At 45.9% G+C, this 23,412-nt stretch overlaps 1 protein-coding gene across 1 annotated transcript in view; it reads left to right on the top strand.

Moving 5' to 3' along the window:
• Positions 1 to 23,412, top strand: part of MTM1 (myotubularin 1) — a 148,121-nt gene that overhangs the window by 80,900 nt on the left and 43,809 nt on the right. Inside the window, exons 8-10 of the mRNA XM_029607737.1 lie at positions 5,408 to 5,492; positions 6,822 to 6,968; positions 7,480 to 7,668. Of these exons, the coding sequence (XP_029463597.1) occupies positions 5,408 to 5,492; positions 6,822 to 6,968; positions 7,480 to 7,668 (421 nt within the window). The remainder of the gene's footprint in view (positions 1 to 5,407; positions 5,493 to 6,821; positions 6,969 to 7,479; positions 7,669 to 23,412) is intronic.

The raw sequence follows: 23,412 nt of genomic DNA, 5'->3' as shown, positions 1-23,412 counted from the left end.
AACCATCACTTGCTGGAGAAAGAACCAGAAACCCTGGAGGTGAGGAACAAGACACCTTCCCGTCCTCCTCTCCTCACCAGGGACACTGAGAGGGGATGATGCGGCTCCCATCCAGGATCTATTACTTCCAGAGAGGGTCCTACAAATGTCTTTTTTTTTTTTTAATTTACAGAAAAGAATGAAATAAAATTGTTATTGAGGAAATGTACTGTGTTGTGCCATTTCTTGTAGCTATAGCTGTGTATAAGGCTGAATGCTGAGTGTATGTGTATAGCGGGGGAGTGAAGACTGAGAAGGTGAGGTAAGCTTGGAAGGGAGGAGCACGTGTGCTGAATTAAGAGCGTGAGGCTGATTGGGGAGCGCACAGGCTAACGAGCTCTTGGACATGCGTTTTGGATGCGCTAGGCTAGCCCCCGATGCAGTAAGGGGATTAGCGCGTCCAAAACGCGTGTCCAAACCAGCGCATAGCTAATAACACTCATCGCATGTAGATGCATGTAGAGGAGGCTGTTAGCTATTACCCCCGATACAAAAAAAATCACCATGTGCCCGCTGCGCACATTTTAAGATGGAAGACTTAACGCCAGCCCCAGGGTCTTACGCACTCCAAGCCATCTAAAAAGAACCCCCCAAATGCCGCTTTTCTGTGGTTCTTCCTACTTTAGTATCGGGACGGAGGAACCACAGGAAGCAGCATGAAAAGAATCTTTTTGCCAGCGGTCAGATTAGGGAATCTGATGCCCATTAATTGAGCGTCGTTTTCTTGACCAGCGCCCAGCCCCTTCTCCTGGGGGCCTGATGCCTTGGACGCAGCAGGGATGCACAATTTATCCCCCAGTGGGTGCTTTTTGGCACGACCCCTCGTTTTAAATAATGCATTTTGCTCGCTCGGGAGAGCTGGTGCTCAATCATGAACGCCTGTTTTACGTGAACCGATGTTGCATCGGCCTGAGGGTGCGGCCACGCGCCTTTCACCCATTGTGGAGAGATCGCCTCTGTTTTCAGAAGTGTAAGACATTGCAGCCAGGGGTTTTAGGATCTAATAAGATGCAGTCCCCCTCTGTCTCTCATGGCGTGCACTGGAGTAAAACAGCACGGCTTGTTGTGGTTAAGGAAAAGAAGAATGACAGAACCATTTCCCTAGACTGTAACGGGAGCTGTGAAGCTGCTCGAGCCCTGGCGGGATCCGAGGGCTGTGGTAGGTGAATAAAAGCTGCATGTGTGCTAGTTAATTGGGAGGTCCAGAGAGCATTAATGGAGTGACTTGATGGTGGCTCCCAGTAGGTAGTGAGCTCTCCCCATGCAGCTCCAAATCCAGGGATCCTCAGACCCCCCCCCCCCCCCCCATGCCCACTGGAGATTGGGGTGAACCAATCAGTCCTGTAGTAATTTCCGACAAACTCTCCAGGTACCCGCCTGTGTGGCCAAACCGATGAGGCGTTCTCTGAAGTAGCTAATGTGGAGAAATGCCGCGAGAAGCGGCAGGATCTGGGATGCGCTGCTCCACCGGCAACTCTTGGCCAGTTCCACTTCCGTGTCCTGTGAAGGCTTTCTTGGTGCAAGCAGAAGGTCCCCCTCTGTTTTGGTGCACATTCCTGCCCCTTTATTCCTTCAGTCACACTTGATTACACGCTCAACCTTTCAGCCCAGAGCGAGTCACAAAAAACCACAAACCGCCACGTACAATTACAAATCTAATTTAACGTTAAAACTCCTCCTCCACCACTCCTCCCGGCGTCTACCACTCCCTTTCAGCCATCCCCCCTTCCTCCCCGTTTCACCAGATTCTTTCTTTCCATAACTTTGGTTCTCGCATGCAAAGGCTGCAAACTTAACTAAATCCATCAGTCCCCAAAAGCTTCACCCAGTAGGGTCCCAGCAGGCACCCTCGGACACTGCTTATTTGTGCTGAAGTGTTAAGTTTGAAAATAGGATCTGAAACGGAGGGGCGGCTGTGCCGAGAGCGGAGGATATATTCAGCCGTTGCCTTTCCCTTGTATTTTGCAATCCAGTGCAAGCTTTGGATCATCTCTGCTCAGGTGAGGAGTTGTTTTTTTTTTCAGTGCAGGACTGGAATGTATTGGCATAATAATATAGTAGATGTTGGCAGATAAAGGCCTATTTGGCCCACCCAGTCTGCCCAGCTGCCCTCACCTACAGTGCTTTATCTAAGAATATCTCCATCAGCCGTGCAAACATGACCGCCCGTGGAAGATCGCCCCTTCTCCTTTGTGTGCTTAGCTGGGAAGTGGAGCTAATTCAACCTGTAGCAAACTATTGTTACTATTAAACATGCATATAGTACTGCAAGGTGGGTGCGTGGTAGTCAAGCCCAGTGGCCTGCAATTTAGGATTTGTTACTAATTCTGACTTCACCTTTCACTCTCAGATCACAGGGGGTGGCACAAATAAAGCTTTTGCAGAACTACATATGGTCTATTGTTTGCATCCTTAATTTGGCACAAGCTTTAGCGGGTTCTCATCTAGACTTCTGCAACTCCTTGTACAGTAAGGTCTTCCAGAGGTATCATTAGGGGGGCTGCAGCCTGGTTCAGAGCTGTGCTGCTAGGGTGGCTACAGGTTCCCGAGATTGCTCCCATTCTCAGTGCTCTCTGCTGGCTTTCACTTAAATCCCTGTTGTGGTTTTTAAATTCTAGCACTTATTTCAGGCTGTGAGGACATTGTCACTGCCCGCCTGTGAAAATGGAATGGTATAAATCTTTCCAAGCGCTTCGCTCTGCTCATGCTACTTTTTTTTTTTTTTTTTTAATATTAAACTTCCAGGTCATTCATTAAAATGTGTTATGGCGTTACACACGTGATAACGCGTCAACGCATGCGATAATATGATTATTGCATGGCGCAAATGCAGATTTTTTGAAGGGGTGGGATTAATTAAAACGAGAGGCAATAACTACACCTTTACACCTTTTTTTGAGCGAGAGAGAGAGCGTGAGCGCCTATCTGTAAGGCCTTCATAGTATTCAACTATTTCTATGCCTACAGGAGGGCCAGCTAATAGCTCGAGGTGAGGTGTTGGTGGTGATTTAGGGTTTAGGGGCCACCTTTCCATGTAGAGTGAGACGTATGAACTGCACAGTACACCTCTGTGAAGATTTGATGTCATTTGGAGTGAGGAAAGTCTCACAAAGATGAGATTTCTACAATGTTCTCTCACCCGAGCTTGATAGTTCTCTCTCTCTCTCTCTCTCTCACTTACTCTCTCCCCCCCTCTCTGTCTCTCCCTCTCTCTCTCTGTCTTGCATGGGATCTCATTTGTGGAATATGCCACCAGGGAAGCTGAGATTAGAATCTGACTCCTTAACATTTCATCACCAGTTGAAGGCCAGGCTTTTTAAGGCTGCTTTCCCTGAATTGGTTACTGTTCTTTTATGTTTAATTGAAGGAAAATTTACATTGTACTGGATTGAGTTTGCTTTTGTATTGAATTTTTTTTCTGAATGTGTTTTTTTTTACTGCAACGGACGCTTAGATTTTGTGGTACACCAAAAACAAAAAAAAAATTGAAACTGAAATATGCAGCGTTGTATGGAGACATATAAGAGACAGTCCCTGGTCAATGGAGTTTACCGTCTAATCCAGACAGTCGTTAGGAAACTGCCACCTCAAATTTATTTTATTTATTTATTTAGATTTATTTCCGCTTTTCGCACTTTTTTTCAGTGCTTCAAAGTGGATTACATTCAGGTACTGTAGGTATTTCCTCTATCCCCAGAGGGCTTACAGTCTAACAGGCCGATACAGTACAGTGCGCTCCGGTGGAGCGCTCCAGTGGAGCGCACTGTTAACCGGCATTTGGACGCGCGTTTTCGACGCACTAGCTTTACCCTTTATTCAGTACAGGTAATAGCGCGTCAAAAAGACTAATAGCCTCCAAGACTAATAGCCCAACGCCCCCAAGACTGATAGCGCCCACAACATGCAAATGCATGTTGTGGGCGCTATCAGTCATTCCCGCGCGATTCAGAAAGCAAAATGTGCAGCCAAGCCGCACATTTTACTTTCAGAAATTAACGCCTGCCCGCGCCGGGGAAGTGCATAGAAAAGCAGTAAAAACTGCTTTTCTGTGCACCCTCCGACTTAATATCATTGCGATATTAAGTCGGAGGTCCCAAAAGTTAAAAAAAAAAAAAAAAATTTAAAATCAGCTCGCGGGTTGAAAACCGGACGCTCAATTTTGCCGGCGTCCGGTTTCCGAACCCGTGGCTCTCAGCGGGCTCGAGAACCAATGCCAGCAAAATTGAGCGTCGGCTATCAAACCCGTTGACAGCCGCCTTTTTTACCGCGGGCCCTAATTTAAATATTTTGTTGCGCACGGGAGAGCGGGAGAGCTCGCCCGCTCTCCCGTGAACTTTACTGTATTGGCCAGTAAGTTTGTACCTGAGGCAGTGGAGGGTAAAGTGACTTGCTCAAGGTCACAAGGAGCGACAGCAGGACTCGAACCCTGGTCTCCTGGTTCATAACCCACTGCTCTAACCACTAGGCTATTCCTCCGCTGTCATCACTGCGTGTTGGTTGACCGTGCTGCCGCTGTGCCACATCTTTTGGGCCCATACCTTAGACCAAGACCCAGAAGCCCTTCCCGGCCCCACCCTTACCTGCTTTTACTGCTGTCCTTTATGACTGTAACTTTCAAACTGGCGCGCCGGCGTACATTTGCGTGCACCTGTCGGCCCGCGCCCAGGGACGCGGCCATTTTATAACATACGCACGCCTAGGTGCTCATGTTCTGGCCTGGCATGGGCGCCGAATTTTAAGCGGCACGGGCCTGGGCACGCAAATCCCACTTCTACTGCGTAAATTGGATTTCAAAAGGGGTGCGGGCCGACGTTCATCACCAGTTCGCCCCTAGTTTTCTTTATTTTTTGAACTTGCACGTCGTCCGTAGGAGAAGTAAAGCCACCCGGCAGGGACCTTGGTGCGCACCGGGGCGCGAAAGCATTGACGCGCACATCTCTGGTTCAGGCTCCTCCCCTTTTTTTGAGATGTGCGCGCGGCGGGCGATACCCGTGCATCTCAGCGGCTTTTTAAAACCCGCGCGGTGTGCACAAGCTCGTTTTATTCGCGCATCCCCTAATTAATGGGCGCGTCGGGCTTTTCAAATTTCACCTCTGACCGTCCAGGCTTGCCTGGGCTCTCGTTTCTACTGCTTGTCCAGGCTTTGCTGTTAACGTGATCGCTTTTCCTCTTTCCCGTTGTGTGTTGATCAAATTGAAAGGCTTTGTGGCTAAGAAACGCTTTCAGCATTAGGTGCTTAACGTCTTGCCGAGGCTGCCCTACTAACGCAGAACTTGTGTTTGGGGGAGGGAGTGAAAGTATTGGGTTAGTGTAAGCTTGAAAGCCTCCTGCTTTCTTGTGCCTTATTGCCTTCATTTTTCCCCCACAGTCTTTTTTTCGCCTTTGGGAATGAGGAGAAGTTCCCTGAAAACGGTTGGACTGTCTATGAGCCCATGGCGGAATACATGAGACAGGTAAATAAGTTTTGCAGACTGCCCAGGGTTCTATAGGAGTGGGTTTTTTGGGTTTTTTTTGCAAAGAAGACATGTGGTGAGATGGATGGGATTCCTTGCAGGCCCTGTAATGTAATGCTTTGGCGGTGACCTCCAGTGCCATCCCTAGTAACTTTCCTCAAGGATCTCCTAATGAGGGTGCTATTTGCTGCAGGCCAAGTATGGTTTCCATTCTTCTGTCCTCTTGCCACTCCCCTCTAGGTGTCCCTCATGCTTACTTTTTCTTATTTGGGTGGTGGGAGATCCCTACGGTCTGCAGGTTGCACCGTAGGGATCTCCTTTCCAGGACTGGATTGTGAAAGTGGCATTGGCTTTGACGTGGCAGATCTCCACAGACCAGGTGTCTAGAGACCCCCCAGCAGCTGTCAGCGACCACCACCAGACATCAGATGGACTTCTAGTCTGCTTGGTAGTTGATGATCACACCATAGTAATGCGACATTTAAATTTCAAAGAGCTCTTTATATGGTGCCTGATTAGATTTATTGGAAGCTGCTGTGCTGATCCCTGCTTTTCAGTATTAACTGTGAACCACTGAAGAGAAACTTCAGTCTGAATGACAATATAATGTAACAGATACTCGAATACCACTCACATAGTTCATTACCGTTTCAAGCTATTTAGCCTGCAGTGGCATTCAGCCAAGGCAACACATCCACTGCAAGGGTATTTAAGTTTCCTAAATCTGTCGCATGTGCTCTGTAGCTTAAATGCACGAAGTAAAGGATAGAATGATAATACAAGGCAATAGCTTATTTTATTGGACTGTCCTTGACTGGCTTTTGGGAGTTAGCACGCCCTTTCTCAGATCCAAACAGAACAAGCAGCGAATGTTAACTTTTGAAAGCTAGTCAAAAATGTAGTCCAGTGAAAAGATATCACCTTATACATTTTGTTAACCTCCATTTCCATGCATTCAATAAGCCGACATGGCAACCGCACTACGTAATCCAAATGAGAATTATGATTATGAAACAAGTTGAGCAAGAGGAATAACTCATCATGACAGCTCGTCTTGAAATCCCTTTTAATGTAGATGGAGTGCCTTGCCTGCAAGATTTGTGTAAACTGCAGAATTTGCGGTGCCTGGTGGGCAGCGTTTGTACTGCTTTGGATTAGAATTCACGCTGGGGACCTTCTTTAGAATGGGAGAGAGAGAAGGTTGGTGATCACCACCTAGTGGCCAAGCAGGCAAAGTGCAATTGATGCTGAATTCACAGGGAAGCTATGGGAGCAGGATCGTGAAATCCGGTTTCGTGCTAAGATTTTCCTTCTTCTTTGTGCTTTAAGGGTTTGCCCAACAACCAGTGGAGAATAACTTTTCTGAACAAAAACTACGAGCTGTGCGATACGTATCCAACTCTTCTGGTGGTTCCGTACCATGCCCCCGACGACCTCGCGAAAGTTGCTGCTTTTAGGTCGAGGAATAGAATTCCTGTAAGTATATCACGTGCTTTAATGAGGAATTTGGTTGAGTAAACCTAGTCAACGGGGTTTGCAGTCTATGAATAATAATGACAGAGTTAACTGTCTTGTCCCTGCAAAATTCCTGTGACTCTGCATAGCCTAGAGCGCAAAACCAGCCGAACTAGCATTGAGGTTGCAATGTGCTTGCCTTTTTTTTTTAGGATAGTTTTATTTCTTTATTTTGTATTGTATTTTACCGAAAAGAGAGGCATTACACCGTTCATGGAAACAAAATAATGTCACGTGTGTTAGCTGTAAGTTGTATCATTTGTTACAATTTTAAGGGGTTGGTTTTTTTTTTTGGTTTTTTGTTTTGTTTTTTTAGGAGAAAGATTTTTCTGAGCTATGGGGCTAGTTTTGTTTGTCTGTAAATCCCCTCACAGCTATTAATGTTCCTAACCTGTGGCCCAGCCTTCACCTCATATTTTTTTTTTTTTTTTTTTACGAATAATAAAAGCGAGCTGGTTAATGCGTTTGCTAGGTGTTGTCATGGATTCACCCGGAGAATCAGTGCGTCATCATGCGCTGCAGCCAGCCGCTTGTTGGGATGAGCGGGAAGCGAAATAAAGACGACGAGAAATATTTGGACATCATCCGAGATGCCAGTGGGCAAGCCGGCAAACTAACGATCTACGATGCAAGGCCGAATGTAAATGCTGTGGCCAATAAGGTGAGCACAAATGGGGTTACCCTACGAGACTTGGAGGGAAGCAGATTGGCAGAATGTTTTGCGTGGTGTGACATGGAGAAAGCCCTCCAAGGCTTTTGAGCATGGTGTAGCTTGTTGATTTCAGAGGCTGAGCAGAGGTAAGATCACTTATTAAACCTCAAAGGGCATCCTCAAATGCTGTTAATATATTATAAATTATGGAGCGGCACAATCTTTCCAATTTAAATGCTATAGGATGTGACAATACTGTGTTTTCTCCCTGTGAGAAACCCTCATTTGCATAAGAGGATCTCATTTGAAATGCAAGCATAGGATTTGATTGTGGTTGCATATATTTTCTTTATGTGAACTGTTTTAGCTTTGCTGGTGAGAGCATCTGTTTATTGGCGGCCTCTCAGAGGGCGCTGATATTCCTGCGCACTCTACAACCGATCATAGTTACAAAAACAAGGCTGGGTAGTTGCACATTAACTAATATCCGGTAACTGAGCATTCCAGTCCAGTGGTCATGGCAACGACTGAAAAAGTTGAGTTCCACTAAGTTCGTTTTATGGAGAGAGAGGGCAGCTGACCTATTTCTGGGCCGAGAGCACTCTTGAGCTTGTCTGACTCGGGCAGTGGAGCACCTTTTTGGTCGGGGAGGTCAAACGGCTAACTTCCGTCCTTGTGTTTTCTCTCCCCCAAGCACCGCTTCTCTCCTGCTGCTCGTCGTGGGAGGAAATTGAAATGCACTGCTGGTCCCAATTCCTCCTTTGCTGTGCATGGCCCCTCCTGCCTCTAGCCCCAGCCTATTTACCCCTCTTTCCACCACCCCAATTCCCCAGTCAGTCTACAAGTATCTGTTCTGCCTCCTTTTCTCTTACCCTTTCGTAGCACCTGCATCCTCTCCACTGCATGCCCCCTCCCCTCTCCCCAGTTCTCCAGGTCATTTATATCACCTCTCAGCTCTTCTCCAACACTCCTCCTCCTCCTCCTCCTCTGACCTCTCTCACACCCTCGCTCATATTCCCCAGCCCATTTTAACACACTCTCATTCATATCCACCTAACTGCCAAGTTCCCACTGTTATGCTGCCCTCCCTACCGCCACCCCAGTTCCCCAGTCAGTCTACAACTATCTGTTCTGCCTCCTCCCACCCTCACTATCTGAGTCCTGCTCTCTCCCCAAATCCTGGAGTTCTCATTCTTCCTCTGTTCTACCCTCAAAATCCCCCAAGTCCCTGTTCTGTCTCTGCTTCCCCTCAAATACCCATATCCCTGCTCTCCCCTCAGTCTCATTCTCCCCCTGCCGCCCCACCCAGTCTCCCAGGCCTGTATTTTGTTTCCTGTGCTGTCCTCCCTTCCCTCACCAATCAAGTCTCCTTCCTCTCTCCTTTCCCCCCACTTCCTTTCCAAGTACTTCCAAACCTGTTTACTGCTTGTGCTGATCTCTCTCCAATGTCCCTATCTGGCCAAGCCGCCACTGGTACCATTAAACAGGTGACTGTTCCTCCAGCAGCTATAGTGCCAGCCTTTTCTGTTCCTCTTGCAGCACGCGATTCAGACATCAGCTGTTTGATCCACAGAGGACTGCACGATTCGGTAGCTGGCGTTTGAAGCACGTGACCGCAGAAAGGATAGAAAGTGCACTGATGCTGGCTGCAGGAGCTGCATTGATTTGGTTAAAGGCACCAGCATATAGGGCAGGAGGAGCAGCAGCAGCAGCTCAGATGGGGTCGAAGGGAGTGCAGAGGATTGGCGAGTAGACCTGCCCTCTTTTGGGCTATGTCGGCTGTCCTGTACATTTGGAGGGCAGGGAGGTCTTTCCACCCCCCACCAATGCCCATATCCCCATAATCCTGCCCAAAGTTAGATGGGCCATGGCCCCTATGGCCCACCTGGTTCCAATGCCTACGGCTTGACATCTTTCATTGTTTGTCTACAGCCCTAACTAAGGCGTTTTAGGAATTTTATTATGTTTAGTGATAAATGGTTGCCTGTCTTATTGTTTTGTGTAAAAAGAACCTTCAAGGGGTGCTCTAATGTTGCGATTCAAGATGGCTGCTTAATCTGTGAGCTCCCTACCACCAGCTTGATTTTTTGGTGCCACTACTTTCTTATCAGACTAAATCCCTGGTAATGGCAGCCAGGAGGAAAGCAGCAGATTTGAAACAATTTTACTTTAGTAAGCATGCCTCAGGTTTGCACAGTGACGGCACCGAGCAGGCCACGATGCCTGGGGAAGAACCTGGTGGAAAGGACTTGGAGACTTCTTCTGCCATTTCCCAACTCAGTATGGAGTCTGTGGATTTCCCGTCAATGTTGGAGCTGCGCGAGTGGTTCCTTGAACTTTGTACTGACATGAGGCAGCACAAAACAGATCTACTAGCTTCTATTACAGAGGTCAAGGAGGACCTGGCGTTGATGGGTCACCGAGTAGATGAGCTGGATTCCTGTATCGAGCAACATGGTATGGCGCTTAACAACCTGACTGCGATTATAAGTCTGTCCTACTTGAATTCTCCCTGTTAACAGAAGACTTGGAAATCGCTCGAGATGTTATATAAGAATCCGGGGGATCTCGGAAATAGAGGAATTTAATGATTGTAAAAGACGGTGGTAGCGATCTGTGCCTATATACTTACTGGTAGGTATGATTCTGCTGATGCGGCCTCACAATCTGATACAGTTGTTAAAATAGAGAGGGTGCACAGGGCTTTGGGGCCCAAATGAGACAACCTACCTGGAGACATTGTTAACTGTCTGCACAGTTTTGCTCAAAAATCAAGCATTGTGGATGTGGCCTGGAAAAGAGCAGATTGGAGCTGGGAGTGGCATAAATTTGCCATATATACAACGATCTGGCCCCGGTTATGCTTCGACAATGTTAGGAACTTTGGGAAGTTAACGGTGTGCTTTGCAAAGAAGGAATTCGCTACCGCTAGGCATTCCTGTTTGCTTTCCATTTTACGCATAAGGGTATCTCCTACCAGATAAGATCTTTTCCCGAAGTGGATGTCATCTTCAAGCAAGCTGCCCTGCCCCGTCACCTTTTCTGCTTTGTCTACAGAACCAGCTGCGATGACGACCGACTCTTTCCCAAGATGGCGCTGAGTGGGGCAAGGAGGAAAACGCGGCGCCATTCTGAGGATTCACATTCTGCCCTTTCAGATCAAGGATGAGGACGCTCTTGCAAGTTTAGTATTTTGCATTTCCTCTATTTGCAAGGGAGATTTTGGTCATGTCACTTTCTGTTTTGAGTGTCTATGAGTGGGCTCCAAGGTGTTTATATTATAGTGGCACCATACTTTACTGTAGGTGGTGATCAGTTTGAGTTCATCTTTCATTGTTAGTAGCTGGGGGATTGGGTTGGGCGTTTGTTGATTTGTGAAGGGAGGTATTCTCCGAATGTGAAAGGCAGGCCAGTGGCTAGTGAGAGGGTCATTGGGGGTTGGAGTTTTGCATATATGCTGACTCTCTTCTTTCTTTCTTTACTCTTGGGGACACATCCCAGCGGTTTTTTTCTTTTTCTATGCAGGTATACTGGATTTTTATTCCTTAAGGCTGTGTGGTCATATTGTCTGTCATGGCTGTTCAGTTGTTATCACTTAATGTTAAAGGTCTCAATTCCCCCAGAAAAAAACACCACCTTTCCCAGGAATTAGCCTCTCATAAAGCAACTATTGCTTTCTTGCAGGGGAGACACTTTTAGAAAATGATATGAGAATCTGCTAATGCTTAAGGAGTACCCACATGCCGCTAGCACCCAAGGAGCAAAATATATATATATATATTTATTTATTTATTTAACATTTTTCTATACCGACTTTCATGGTTAAATACCATATCAGATCGGTTTACATCGAACAGGGGTATATAACTGAGATAAAGGAAACAAAAGTTACATTTAACGAGGACCGTGAACTTGGAAGCTTAGGTAGCTGGAAGAAAAAGGCCCGAAGAGGGCATCAACTTAGATTAAGTTAAAGAGAGACATAACAAATTCCAGACTAGTGTTAGTCCACATATTAGAAGAAGTATCCATGCAGATCATGTAATCAGGGGAGGAGGGAGGTTCCATTGTTCGTGAGTAGATTAAACACCTAATGTGTGTCCCAGGGATCTGGGAAGGCTTGGCGGAACAGCCAAGTTTTGAGTTTTTTCTTAAATGTTAGCAGGCAAGGTTCCAGCCTGAGTTCTGCGGGGAGGTTGTTCCAGATGGCTGGGCCTGCTGTCGAAAATGCTCGGTCCCTGGATGAGATGAGTCGCGTGGCTTTGGTTGGAGGGGCTTGTAGCGCTCCTTTGTATATTTCTCTCATTGGTCTGTTGGATGTATGGAGTTTGAGAGGGATTTCAAGGTCGAGATAAAGGAGATTGTGGATGGATTTGTGTATTAAAGTTAAAGATTTGTGTAGGACTCTGTGGTTGACTGGTAACCAGTGTAGGTTTCGGAGGATGGGTGTAATATGATCTCTCCGGCTGGTGCTGGTCAAGATTCTGGCCGCGGCATTTTGTATCATCTGTAGTGGCTTGGTGGTTGAGCTGGGAAGTCCTGTGAGAAGAGCGCTGCAGTAGTCTATTTTGGCAAATATCAAGGATTGAAGAACTGTCCTAAAGTCGTGGAAATATTTGAGGTTTGAGTCTTTTTAATACCTGTAGTCTGTAGAAGCAGTCTTTGGTTATGGTGTTAATCATACTCTTTAGATTAAGGCGGTTATCGAGTATTACCCCAAGATCTCTAACCTGAGTATGAGTGAGGACGTGGTTATGGTGAGTCTGTGATGGGAAGTTGTCTTGGTTGGCGGAAATGAGGAGGAGTTCAGTCTTATTGGCATTGAGGACCAAATTTAAACTGTTGAGGAGACTAGTGATAGATTGTAGGCAGTTGTTCCAGATCGAGAGTGATTTGGTAATGGATTCCGTTATGGGGATCCGGATCTGAACATCATCTGCGTAAATGTAGTGAATAAGGTTGAGACTTGTTAACAGTTGGCACAGGGGGAGGAGGTAGATATTGAAAAGGGCGGGCATTTTGATATCTTCCCTCCTGGTGCATGATGTTCTCTTTCAGCTCATAGACCCCCATGGTAGGTATGTTTTGCTGAAACTTTGTATGGGAACAGATATTTTTACTTTGGTGTCCATCTATGCGCCCAACCAAGATCAAGAATCCTTTTTTCATTTCATAAGGCACTTATTAGATTCCCATGGAGAGGGCTTTATCATACTGGCTGGGGATTTTAATTTTACCCTACTACCCAACTTGGATACTTCCCATTCTTATCAGAATAACCCATCCGGAACACGGAAGCAGCTATCTTCTATTTTGTTAGACTGGAGCCTTATTGATATATGGAGGCAAAGGTTTCCGCATTCCCGTGCTTATTCTTTCTACTCACCCCCACATTTTACGTTTTCACGTATCGATTATTTCCTGTTGGATAAAACTCTACAATGCCGGGTAACCAATGTACATATTGGTACTCTTATATGGTCTGACCATGCACCTGAATGGCTGGATCCACTTCTTTGTGATTTAGAACTGGGGCTACGATATTAGTGCCTGAATGAATCCCTACTTCATGATGATGCCTTTGTTAAAGTCCTGGGAGTTCAATTAAAGAGTATTTTCAGTTGAATAAGCAATCCTCGACTTCCAAAGGAGTAATTTGGGAATGTTCCAAAGCAGTAGTGAGGGGAGTCCTCATGTCTAAGGCTGTTATCTGCAGAAGGGAAAGGGAGCAGAAGCGTTTATCTTTATTGGCCAAAATAGAAAATCTTTCCCGTCAACATATACATAACCAGTCCCCTTTATTATATTGCAAGTTACTGTGGGCCAAATCGGAACCTCAGAGGTTAGATGAAGACACGTTAGTGTTCCAGTTAGATAAAGTTAAACAAACCTACTATGAAGGGGGAAATAAAGCTGGCAGCCTTTTAGCACGGCAGCTCAAAGCTAGGGTTGTGCAGAGTTCTATAAGCAAGGTTATAAGGGCATGAATGGGGATCAGGGATTGTTTTACTTAGTTTTATGCTGCTCTCTAGAGCACAAACACCTCTATTAATGACACGGATATTGACCACTATCTTTATGAAAACACTTTGCCCTCACTTTCGCTGGAACAGCAGCAATATTTGGACAGCCCTATCACTACTCCGGAGGTTTTTCAGTTTATTAAACTGCTTAAGTCTGGTAAATCACCAAGGTTAGATGGGTTTTCTAGTGGTTATTACCATTGACTTTCACATGTCCTAGTTGCACCCTTGACAGACATGTTTAATTTCATAAGGGATGGGGGATCCTTTCCCAAGCACGCTAGTATAACAGGGATTTCAGTTATAGCAAAGCCAGGGAGGGATCTTTCACTCTGTGGGTCATATAGGCCCATTTCATTCATAAATTTGGACTTGAAGATCTTGGCCAGGGTTCTAGCTTTGCGGTTAAATCGTTTTCTCCCAGCCTTGGTTCATTACGACCAGGTTGGTTTTATTTTTGTAGCGCATGACAGCAGACAATGTGCGCAAACTCATAGATCTCATGTGGTGGGTTATACGGGAAGGCTTCCCTTCTGTTTTATTATCCATTGATGCAGAAAAAGCACTTGACATGGTCCATTGGTCATTCTTATTTAAAACCTTAAGGTATATGAACTTTGGACCATTCTTTCTCCAATGGATAGCAAAATTATATGAACTTCTCACAGCCAGAGTAAAAGTTAATGGTGGGTATGGGGACAATTTTCCTATTGGTAGAGGCACCAGGCAGAGTTGCCCTTTGTCCCATTACTTTTTGCTTTATTTTTGGAACCCTTTGCCTCCAGAGTCTGGTCTTCTCCTTTGATTACGGGGAGAATGATTAAGTTATCATTATTTGCTGATGACATAATGTTCACCCTGTCTAATCCCCATTCTTCTTTACAAGGGGTTGCACTTGAGTTGGAATGGTCTAGCAAGGTTTCTTGGTTTAAGGTAAACTTTGAAAAATCTGAACTTTTAAATGTTAATTTGCAGGAACCAGTGGTTAATGCTATAAACCAGCAGTTTCCATTCCGGTGGGCCAAAACGTCAATTAAATACTTGGGAGTCTACCTGGGCACTCTGATTACAAATCTGTTCAGACTTAATTTTGTTCCCCTACTGAAAGCTATTAATAGGGATTTGGAGAACTGGCAGCGGGGTAGCTTTTCATGGCTTGGTCGTATTGCCATAGTGAAAATGAATGTCCTTCCTAGCCTGTTGTTTCTGTTCTCTACTCTGTCTATCTTTATTCCGACAGCATTACTGCGTCTCTGGCAGAAAAAAATCTTTGATTTTTATCTAGCATAGGCGTTCTTCATGGATTGCTTGTGCGGTCCTATACCAACCAAAAGTATGGGGTGGTCTGAGAGTGCCCAACTTATCCTGGTATTATGCTGCTTCCCAACTCAGAGCTTTCATTGATTTGTATAAAAGGAAGTCAGTGAAACAATGGGTAGTTATCGAGCAGGTCTTGATTGGCGGAATGCCCTTGGGTGCTCTGCTGTGGCAACCTCGACCTTGGTGCCCGTTGCAGTGTTTGCCTTTTTCATTGATCACAACCGTGAGGGTTTGGGTGCAGTGGAAGTCTAATCTGGTTAGTTCCTGGGTTTATTTCCACCATTCCTTCCTTTTCCACAACAAACACTTTCCAGCGGGTTTCCGGTCCAATTTGTTGATATCATGGGTAGTAGCAGGAATAAGTACTGTGGGGCAATTGCTAGGTCACAATGGTCTCCTTACCATAGAGGACCTTAAGCAGGCCTATCACTTGGATTCAGTGGATTTTTTAGCTTACACACAAGTCAAACATTTTTATAGCTTCCCTACGGCGCTCACATAACTTACAGGAGGGTAAATCTTTGCTTGAAAATTTCTGTGATCAAGCGGATACTCTTAAGGGTGTAGAGTCTAAATTGTATATGCTTCTCGTTGGACTGGCAGTGGGAGTTGGATCTTGGGGGACTTCTTAACCAACAGACTGGGATCTTGTTCATGCAAGGGTCCATAACTGTTCTAATTCGGCTCAATTGTAAGAGAATTGTTGTAAGATGTTGGTATATCAAATCTGCTAAGCTTCACTGGTTTTATCCAACACTTCCAGATGCCTGCTAGAGGAGGTGTGGGTCTGTGGGCACTTTCTACCATACCTGGTGGCAGTGTAATGACTGTGCCCTTTTGGTAGCAGGTCTCAGACTGGATAGAAGGGCTGCTGGGAGTGGAGATAGCTCTGGATGCTCATTGTGTTTTATTAAACCTACCAGTCCCTGACCTGAAAAAACATCAACAGCGGTTTTGCCTGCAGGTTTATATAGCAGCACGGCATGTAGTAGCTAAGAGAAGGAAACAAGCTATAGCACCTTTTTTTTTCAGCAGGTCATAGAGAGACTGATAGTCCATCCCTGATTGACCTCTTTAACTGTAGTCCGACATAACTGTGTGGCATCTTTCAGAGTAGTTTGGGGCTCTTTTACAGAATTTTTGGCCAAGGGGGGGGGACTGATACCCTCTCACATGTTTCTGTTGCCTACTTTTTTCCTATTGAACCTATGTTTTGGGGGGAATTGACTGACTCTCTATGGGTAGTGTTGTTAATTTACATTTTTATAGCCTTTTTCATGCAGTTTTATTTGTGCCTTATATCCAGTATTCTTGCTTATTGGCACATATTGCTAATGCAATGTCTTTTACTGATTTGTTTAACTGGGATGATGATATTGCATTACAATGTTATTTGATACATTTCTGCAAACTCTGTGGGAGGGGGGAATCAGACTTCTGCCTTTGAGGTAGGGTCGTGAACACGGGCAAGAGCAGTCTGCAGCCCTCTCAATCTCTAGAGTACCTGGGGGCCCATTTCAACACCAAACAGAACAAAGTCTTCCTCCCTTCCCCGAGGAGAAGAAACTGATGGAACAATTACGATGATTGATGACTATCTTCAAGTCCTTGGCCTCATGGCATCAACCCTGAAGGTCGTCCTGTGGGCAAGGGCCCATATGCGACCGCTCCAACGCTTCTTACTGTCACGATGGAACTCACTGTCCAAGGACTACTCAATTCGCCTCCAACTACCAGCAGAGGTACATTCTCAGCTTCAGTGGTGGCTACAGGAAGACCACCTAAGCAGAGGAGTAAGCCTATCCCCATTGAACTGGATCTTGCTCACTACGGATGCGAGCCTGCAAGAGTGGGAAGCCCACTGTCAGGAACTGACGGCCCAGGGGCAATGGAACAAGGAAGAGGCAGAATGGAACATAAACCGCCTGGAAGCACGAGCAGTCAGACTAGCGTGCCTGCAATTCAGCCATAGACTGAGGCAGAGCAATTCGAGTAATGTCGGACAACGCTACAATGGTAGCTTACATCAGCCGCCAGGGAGGAACCAGGAGCCAGCAGGTGTCGCTGGAGAGAGACCCTCTCATGGCACGGGCAGAGATAATCCTACAAGGGATCTCAGCCTCCCACATCGCAGGAAAAGATAACATCTCAGCAGACTTCCTCAGCAGAGAGAGCTTGGACCCGGGGGAATGGATGCTGTTCACCACAGCCTTCCAACTGATAGTAAATCGCTGGGGCCTCCCAGCCATGGATCTACTGGCCACCAAGTTCTCAGGTTCTTCAGCCGCAGGCAAGAGCCACACTCCCAAGGGATCGACGCTCTCGTCCAGACTTGGCCAGAGGAAAACTTTCTATATGCCTTCCCCCCCCCCCCCCCCCCCCATGGCCGCTACTGGGCAAAATCATCCGCAAGATAGAGCATCACAGGGGACTAGTTCTACTAGTGGCCAAGGCGACCATGATATGCAAAGACTCCTTGCGGGAGTTGTAGCGTTGTCCACACAGGGACTTGCTCCGGCAGGGCCGGATTCTTCACGAAGATTCAATTCTCTCTTACGATCTGGCCCTTGAGAGGACTCGCCTGAAGAAACGAGGTTACTCGAAGGCCGTGATTGACATCCTGCTCAGAGCGCGCAAGTTCTCCTTATCCCTGTCACATATACGGATCTGGAGAATATTCGAAGCCTGGTGCGAGGACCGCGGGATACTCCCGCGGACGGCCAAGATTCCCATGATCCTGGACTTTCTACAGGACGATATGAAGAAGGGGTTGTCACTCAACTCCCTCAAGGTCCAAGTAGCCGCACTGTCCTGCTTCAGAGCCGAAGTGGACGGTATCTGACTATCAACTCATCCGGATTTTTCCCGCTTCCTGAAAGGATTTAAACAACTCTGGCCACCCCTAAAGTGGCTAGTGCCCCTATGGAATCTCAATCTAGTATTAGACTTCCTAGCAGGGACTTCCTTCAGACAAATGCGTGATCTGTCACTACGCCTCTTAACATTGAAGATGGTATTCCTGGTGGCAATATGTTCAGCTCGTCGCATCTCCGAACTACAGGCACTATAGTCCAGGAGTGAACCATTCCTTAGGTTCACTCCTGGAACCATACAGCTGCACACCGTCCCGAGGTCTCAGAGTTTCATTTGAATCGGGCCATCTCCCTGCCATCTCCGGATGAACATAAGGACTCGGAAGACTCACGCCTTCTTCGCCATCTAAACGTCGGCAGACTCCTGGTGCGATACCTGGAAAGATCAGAACCGGTACGCAAAACGGGTCACTTGTTCGTTCTTCACAGCAGGAAGAAGCAAGGAGAAGCAGCCTCGAGGGCGACCATAGACTGCTGGATCAAAGAAGTAATCAAGGCAGCCTACATAGAAGCAGTAAAGCCCTTACCACTACAGGTTAAGGCTCATTCTACGAGGGCCCAGGCAGTCTCTTGGGCAGAAACCAAGCTGCTGTCGCCCGCCGAGATCTGTCGGGCGGCGACGTATTCATCCCTACACACCACCTCCAGGTTCTACCACCTGGATATTCAGGCCCGAGAAGATGCAGCCTTCACAAAGGCAGTATTAAGTGGGCCACGGGCAGCCTCCCGCCCTGTCCGGGAGTAGCTTTTGTACGTCCCACTGGTCCTTAGTCCATCTGGCTACATGCTAGGAAATGGAGAAATTACTTACCTGATAATTTCGTTTTCCTTAGTGTAGACAGATGGACTCAGCATCCCGTCCACGGCTGCCCCAGAGAAGGGGAACCTCGGAAAGCGGACCTCGAGACTAAGCAAATACGGGTAAGCCGCTGCCTACCCTTAGTTCAAGACACCCACAGTTTGTCCGGTGTTAGCGTTAATTGGTTGAGTGGTGGTCTCCCGTCTTGAAATCAGTTGAATCAAGTTAATTAAGCAAAGATATATCCACAAGGCTTTTTGAAGAGAATACTGAAGAGCTGAGGTTACTCTGATGCCAGCTTTGAAATCTGACTCCTTCTCCCATCTGCTAGCAGAAGAGCACAATATCCACTGGTCCTGAGTCCATTTGTCTACACTAAGGAAAATTATCAGGTAAGTAATTTCTTCATTATAGATTTCTCCTCCAGGAACTTATCCAAACCTTTTTTAACCCAGCTACACCAACTACCTTAACCATATCCTCTAGCAGTGAATTCCAGAGCTTAATTGTACATTGAGTCAAAAAGAATTTTCTCTGATTTGTTTTAAATGTGCTACTTAATTTCATGGAGTATCCCCTAGTCCTAGTATTATTCGAAAGAGTAAACAACCTTTTCACATTTACCGGGTCAAGTCCTTTCATGCTTTTGTAGACCTCTATCGTATTCCCCCTCAGCCGTCTCTTCTCCAAGCTGAACAGCCCTAACTTCTTTAGCTTTTCCTCATAGGGGAGCTGTTCCATGCGCATTTATCATTTTGGTCGCTCTTCTCTGTATCTTCTCCATCGCAACTATATCTTTTTTTGAGATGCAGCAACCAGAATTGTACACAGAATTCAAGGTGCGGTCTCACCATGAAGCGAGACAGAGGCAGTATGACATCTTCCGTTTTATTTACCATTCCCTTCCTAATTCCTAACATTCTGTTTGCTTTTTTGACTGCTGCAGCAGCCGACGATTTCAAAGTATTATCCACTATAACACCTAGATCTTTTTCCTGGGTGGTAGCTTCTAATATGGAACCTAACATCGTGTAACTGCAGCAAGGGTTATTTTTCCCTATATGCATCACCTTGCATTTGTCCACATTATATTTCTTCTGCCATTTGGATGCCCAATCTTCCAGTCTCACAAGGTCTTCCTGCAATTTATCATCATCCGCTTGTGATTTAACTACTCTGAACAATTGTGTCATCTGCAAATTTGATTACCTCACTCGTCGTATTCCTTTCCAGATCATTTATAAATATATAGAAAAGCACCGGTCCAAGTACAGATCCCTGAGGCACTCCACTGCCCACTCCCCTCCACCAAGAAAATTGTCCATTTAATCCTACTCTGTTTCCTGTCTTTTAACCAGTTTGTAATCCACAAAAGGACATCGCCTCCTATCCCATGACTTTTTAGTTTTCTTAGCCCATGACTTTTTAGTTTTCTTAGAGGCCTCTCATGAGGGACTTTGTCAAACACCTTCTGAAAATCCAAGTACACTACATCTACCGGTTCACCTTTATCCACATGTTTATTAACCCCTTCAAAAAAATGTTAGACTTGTGAGGCAAGACCTCCCTTGGATAAATCCACACTGACTGTGTCCTGTTAAACCATGTCTATCTATATGTTCTGTGATTTGTATTCTTTATAACAGTTTCCATGATTTTCCTGGCACTGAAGTCAGGCTCACAGGTCTATGGTTTCTCGGATCACCTCTGGAGCCCTTTTAAATATCGGATTACATTGGCCACCTTCTATAGCTTGATTGTACTCTGAGTGAAAAAACAAACAGACTTCTTATGATTTGTTTTTAATCTTTGGTTGCTAGTTTCATGGACTGTCCCCTAGCTTTAATATTGTTTGAAAGAGTAAATAACCTTTCCTATTTACCCACTCCACCTCACTCACAATTTTATAAATTTCACTCACTCGTATTCCTTTTCAGGCATCTCTTCTCCAAGCTAAAAGGCCCTAATCTATTTAGTCTTTATCCATAAGGGAGCTTTTCCATCCCTTTTATTTTCCTCGCTCTTCTCTGCACCTTTTCTATGTCCACCGTGTCTTTTTTTGAGATGGGCAACCAGAAGTACCCACAATACCCAAGGCGCGATTGCACCAAGGATCTGTCAGGCCACAGTCTGGCCAGTATAAGGGTGACCCCCCAGGACAGGGGCTGGCAGGCTGGATTCAGAACAGGGCTGGATAAAGCAGGAACAGCGGTGCTGGGTCTTCTGCTTAGGCTCTTGGGTTGAGCCCGCAGGGCATGGTGGCCGGCAGAATTTAAAACTGGCGGTGAGCTGCAAGGGTAGGGGACTGAAGGACGTCCACTGGGGCAGGAACAAAAAAAGGTGTTCACAAACAGAAGAGAAAACAGAGGGTGTCACAATGAGACAAACAATAGAAACAACCAAGCCCAGAGGGAGAGTCAGGACAAAGGGTCTGGAAGGCCAATACAAGGCCAACCAATAAACAGAACAAACAAGACAGAAGCTACAGAAGCAGGTGGCCACTGTAATAATGGATTTTTTTTTGTTCGCATTGCTGATACCCAGTAGTGTTGAATAGAGGAGGTCACCGTGTGATTTTAGAGAATTTATTTAATTTATATTCTGCTTTTTAGCGGATGATGTTCAGGTGCTGTAAGTGTTTCCCCGTCCCCAGAAGGCTCCCAGTCTAAGTTTGTACCTGAGGCAGCAGATGTTGACGTGACTTGCCCAAGGTCATGAGGCGCGGCAGCGGGATTTGAACCCTGGCTTCCCTGGTTTGGAGGCCCCTGCTCTTAAGCACTAGGCTGCTCCTTCACTCTTCCTCGCACAGTTCTTGGTTCCTGCTTTTGTGTGGATGTAGAGTAATCGGCTTCATCGAGCTTTCAGGTTCTCACGTCTTTATGGAATGCAACGTGGAAGCTGTATGAGAATGTAGGACCAGCATGGTAATCGCACTACAGTCTCCTGCCGGAAAACAGGCAGGAGACATTTGATGACCCCCCAGCAGGAAGGCAGGAGTGAGAACAGGCAACCAAATAAGACTGCCATCATCGCATTGTCCTAGAGAAGAATAAAGCAGTCATTTTAAATTATATCCAGGGCCTTGACTGAGTAAAAATAAAGTTTATTTGATATGTCGTGTGATGTTATATATGGAGTGTTTTGCTCCATATATAACATCACACGAGCGCCTGCCATATTTGTTTGGATACATGAGTTCTTGGCATGTTACGTAATATTTTTTTCTCTGAAGACAAGCAGTTCCCTCACTGAGTCTCACACTTTGGTCACCTGACTACACTAAGTGCCAAACAGATAAATTCTTCCCGAGCTTTCTAGAAAGGGTGAAAGCCCTTACTGCCCAACTTGGGGTGCCCGCACTGCCATGGTTCTCTCCGTTCAGTTTTGTCTGCCAAGATTGTTGGATGCGTTCTATCTTTTTTGGCCCTGCAGAGCTCAAAAAGCTGATCCATTTTTTTTTTCAGGCTTCTAGCCTAAAAACCTCTAAATCGCCCTAGTTAAGGTGGTTTTATTTGGCAGTGTTGAAGTTTTATCTGTGCTAGGATTTTGTCAGTCGGCTGAATTAGCCCACATTTTTTTTTCCCCGCTGTGTGACCATGCCAGCAGAATTAATTTTTTCCTCATCTTTTTTTTTTTTTTCAATTTAAACTTTTATTGAGATCAGTAACCACAACTTATAGAAAAGAACAAATAGTAAAGTGTCTCGACCATCTTTCCAAGTTACAAGCCCATCCCAAAACCCCAGTCACTCTCCCCCCCTCCCCCCATAAGGATAGTACTTCCAAGGGCAAATCAGAAAAACAGCAGCAAAGTCTGGGAAGGAGACAGGCGAAACCCATAAACACCGAAACAATAATAACCATTCACATCACAGTGAACCCAGGCAAGACAGCTGCATGAGAAGAGGCACTATCATGCGATTCCCACCAAGATGAACGTGGCCGCCAGATCTTTTCAAATTTCGAAACAGCATTGTGCCGAACAGCGTAGATCTTGGCTAAGGGGTGACTTTTATGAACTCTGCAGAGAGCTGTTTCCAAAGTGAGAGCTACTTTACCCTTCCATGCAGATGCCGCCGCACACCCGGCCGCTAAGAATATCTGCTGACACAGTTTCTGTCTACAACCATCGCTTTCCGGAATGGAAATATTCAGTAGAATACATTTGGAGTTAAAATGTCCCCTTATCCCTAACGCTTCAAATATCCAAGTATAGATTAACTGCCAGTAATTTGTAATTATGGCACAGGACCACCAAATATGGTAAAAAGAAAGCACTTCTCCACATCCCTGCCAGCATTTATCACCCCCACACTGCTGCATCTTATACAATCTCTCCAGTGTCCGTGTCCAATAAAGTAGCAGAAATAGAGCCTTTAGTATTGTGAAAGAGAGATGCCATTCCTCCTCTGTCAACGTATGACCAAGATCTTTTTGCCAGGCCACGGTGTGTTTCGGGGAGGCCTGCAGTTAGGAATTTAGCAGCCCATATGATTTAGAAATAATTCCTATCAGGGTATCTGCCTTATCACAGTCAGTTTCACAGAGAGCTTTCCCCCGATTTACAAATCACCAATACTTATGGAGAATAAGAAATGTCTTAGTTGTGCATGCAATAAAAAATCATTTGCATGTAAACCACATTTACCAGCAAGCTCAGAGAGAAGCAGTAACTTCCCTCCACCATCAAATGTTCCACACAAAACAGTCCTTTCGCTTTCCAATCAGCAAAGGCCCTT

The sequence above is a fragment of the Rhinatrema bivittatum genome, chromosome 6 (assembly GCF_901001135.1).
Source record: "Rhinatrema bivittatum chromosome 6, aRhiBiv1.1, whole genome shotgun sequence".
Classification (NCBI taxonomy): Eukaryota; Metazoa; Chordata; class Amphibia; order Gymnophiona; family Rhinatrematidae; genus Rhinatrema; species Rhinatrema bivittatum.
This window is presented reverse-complemented; position numbering and strand designations above follow the sequence as displayed.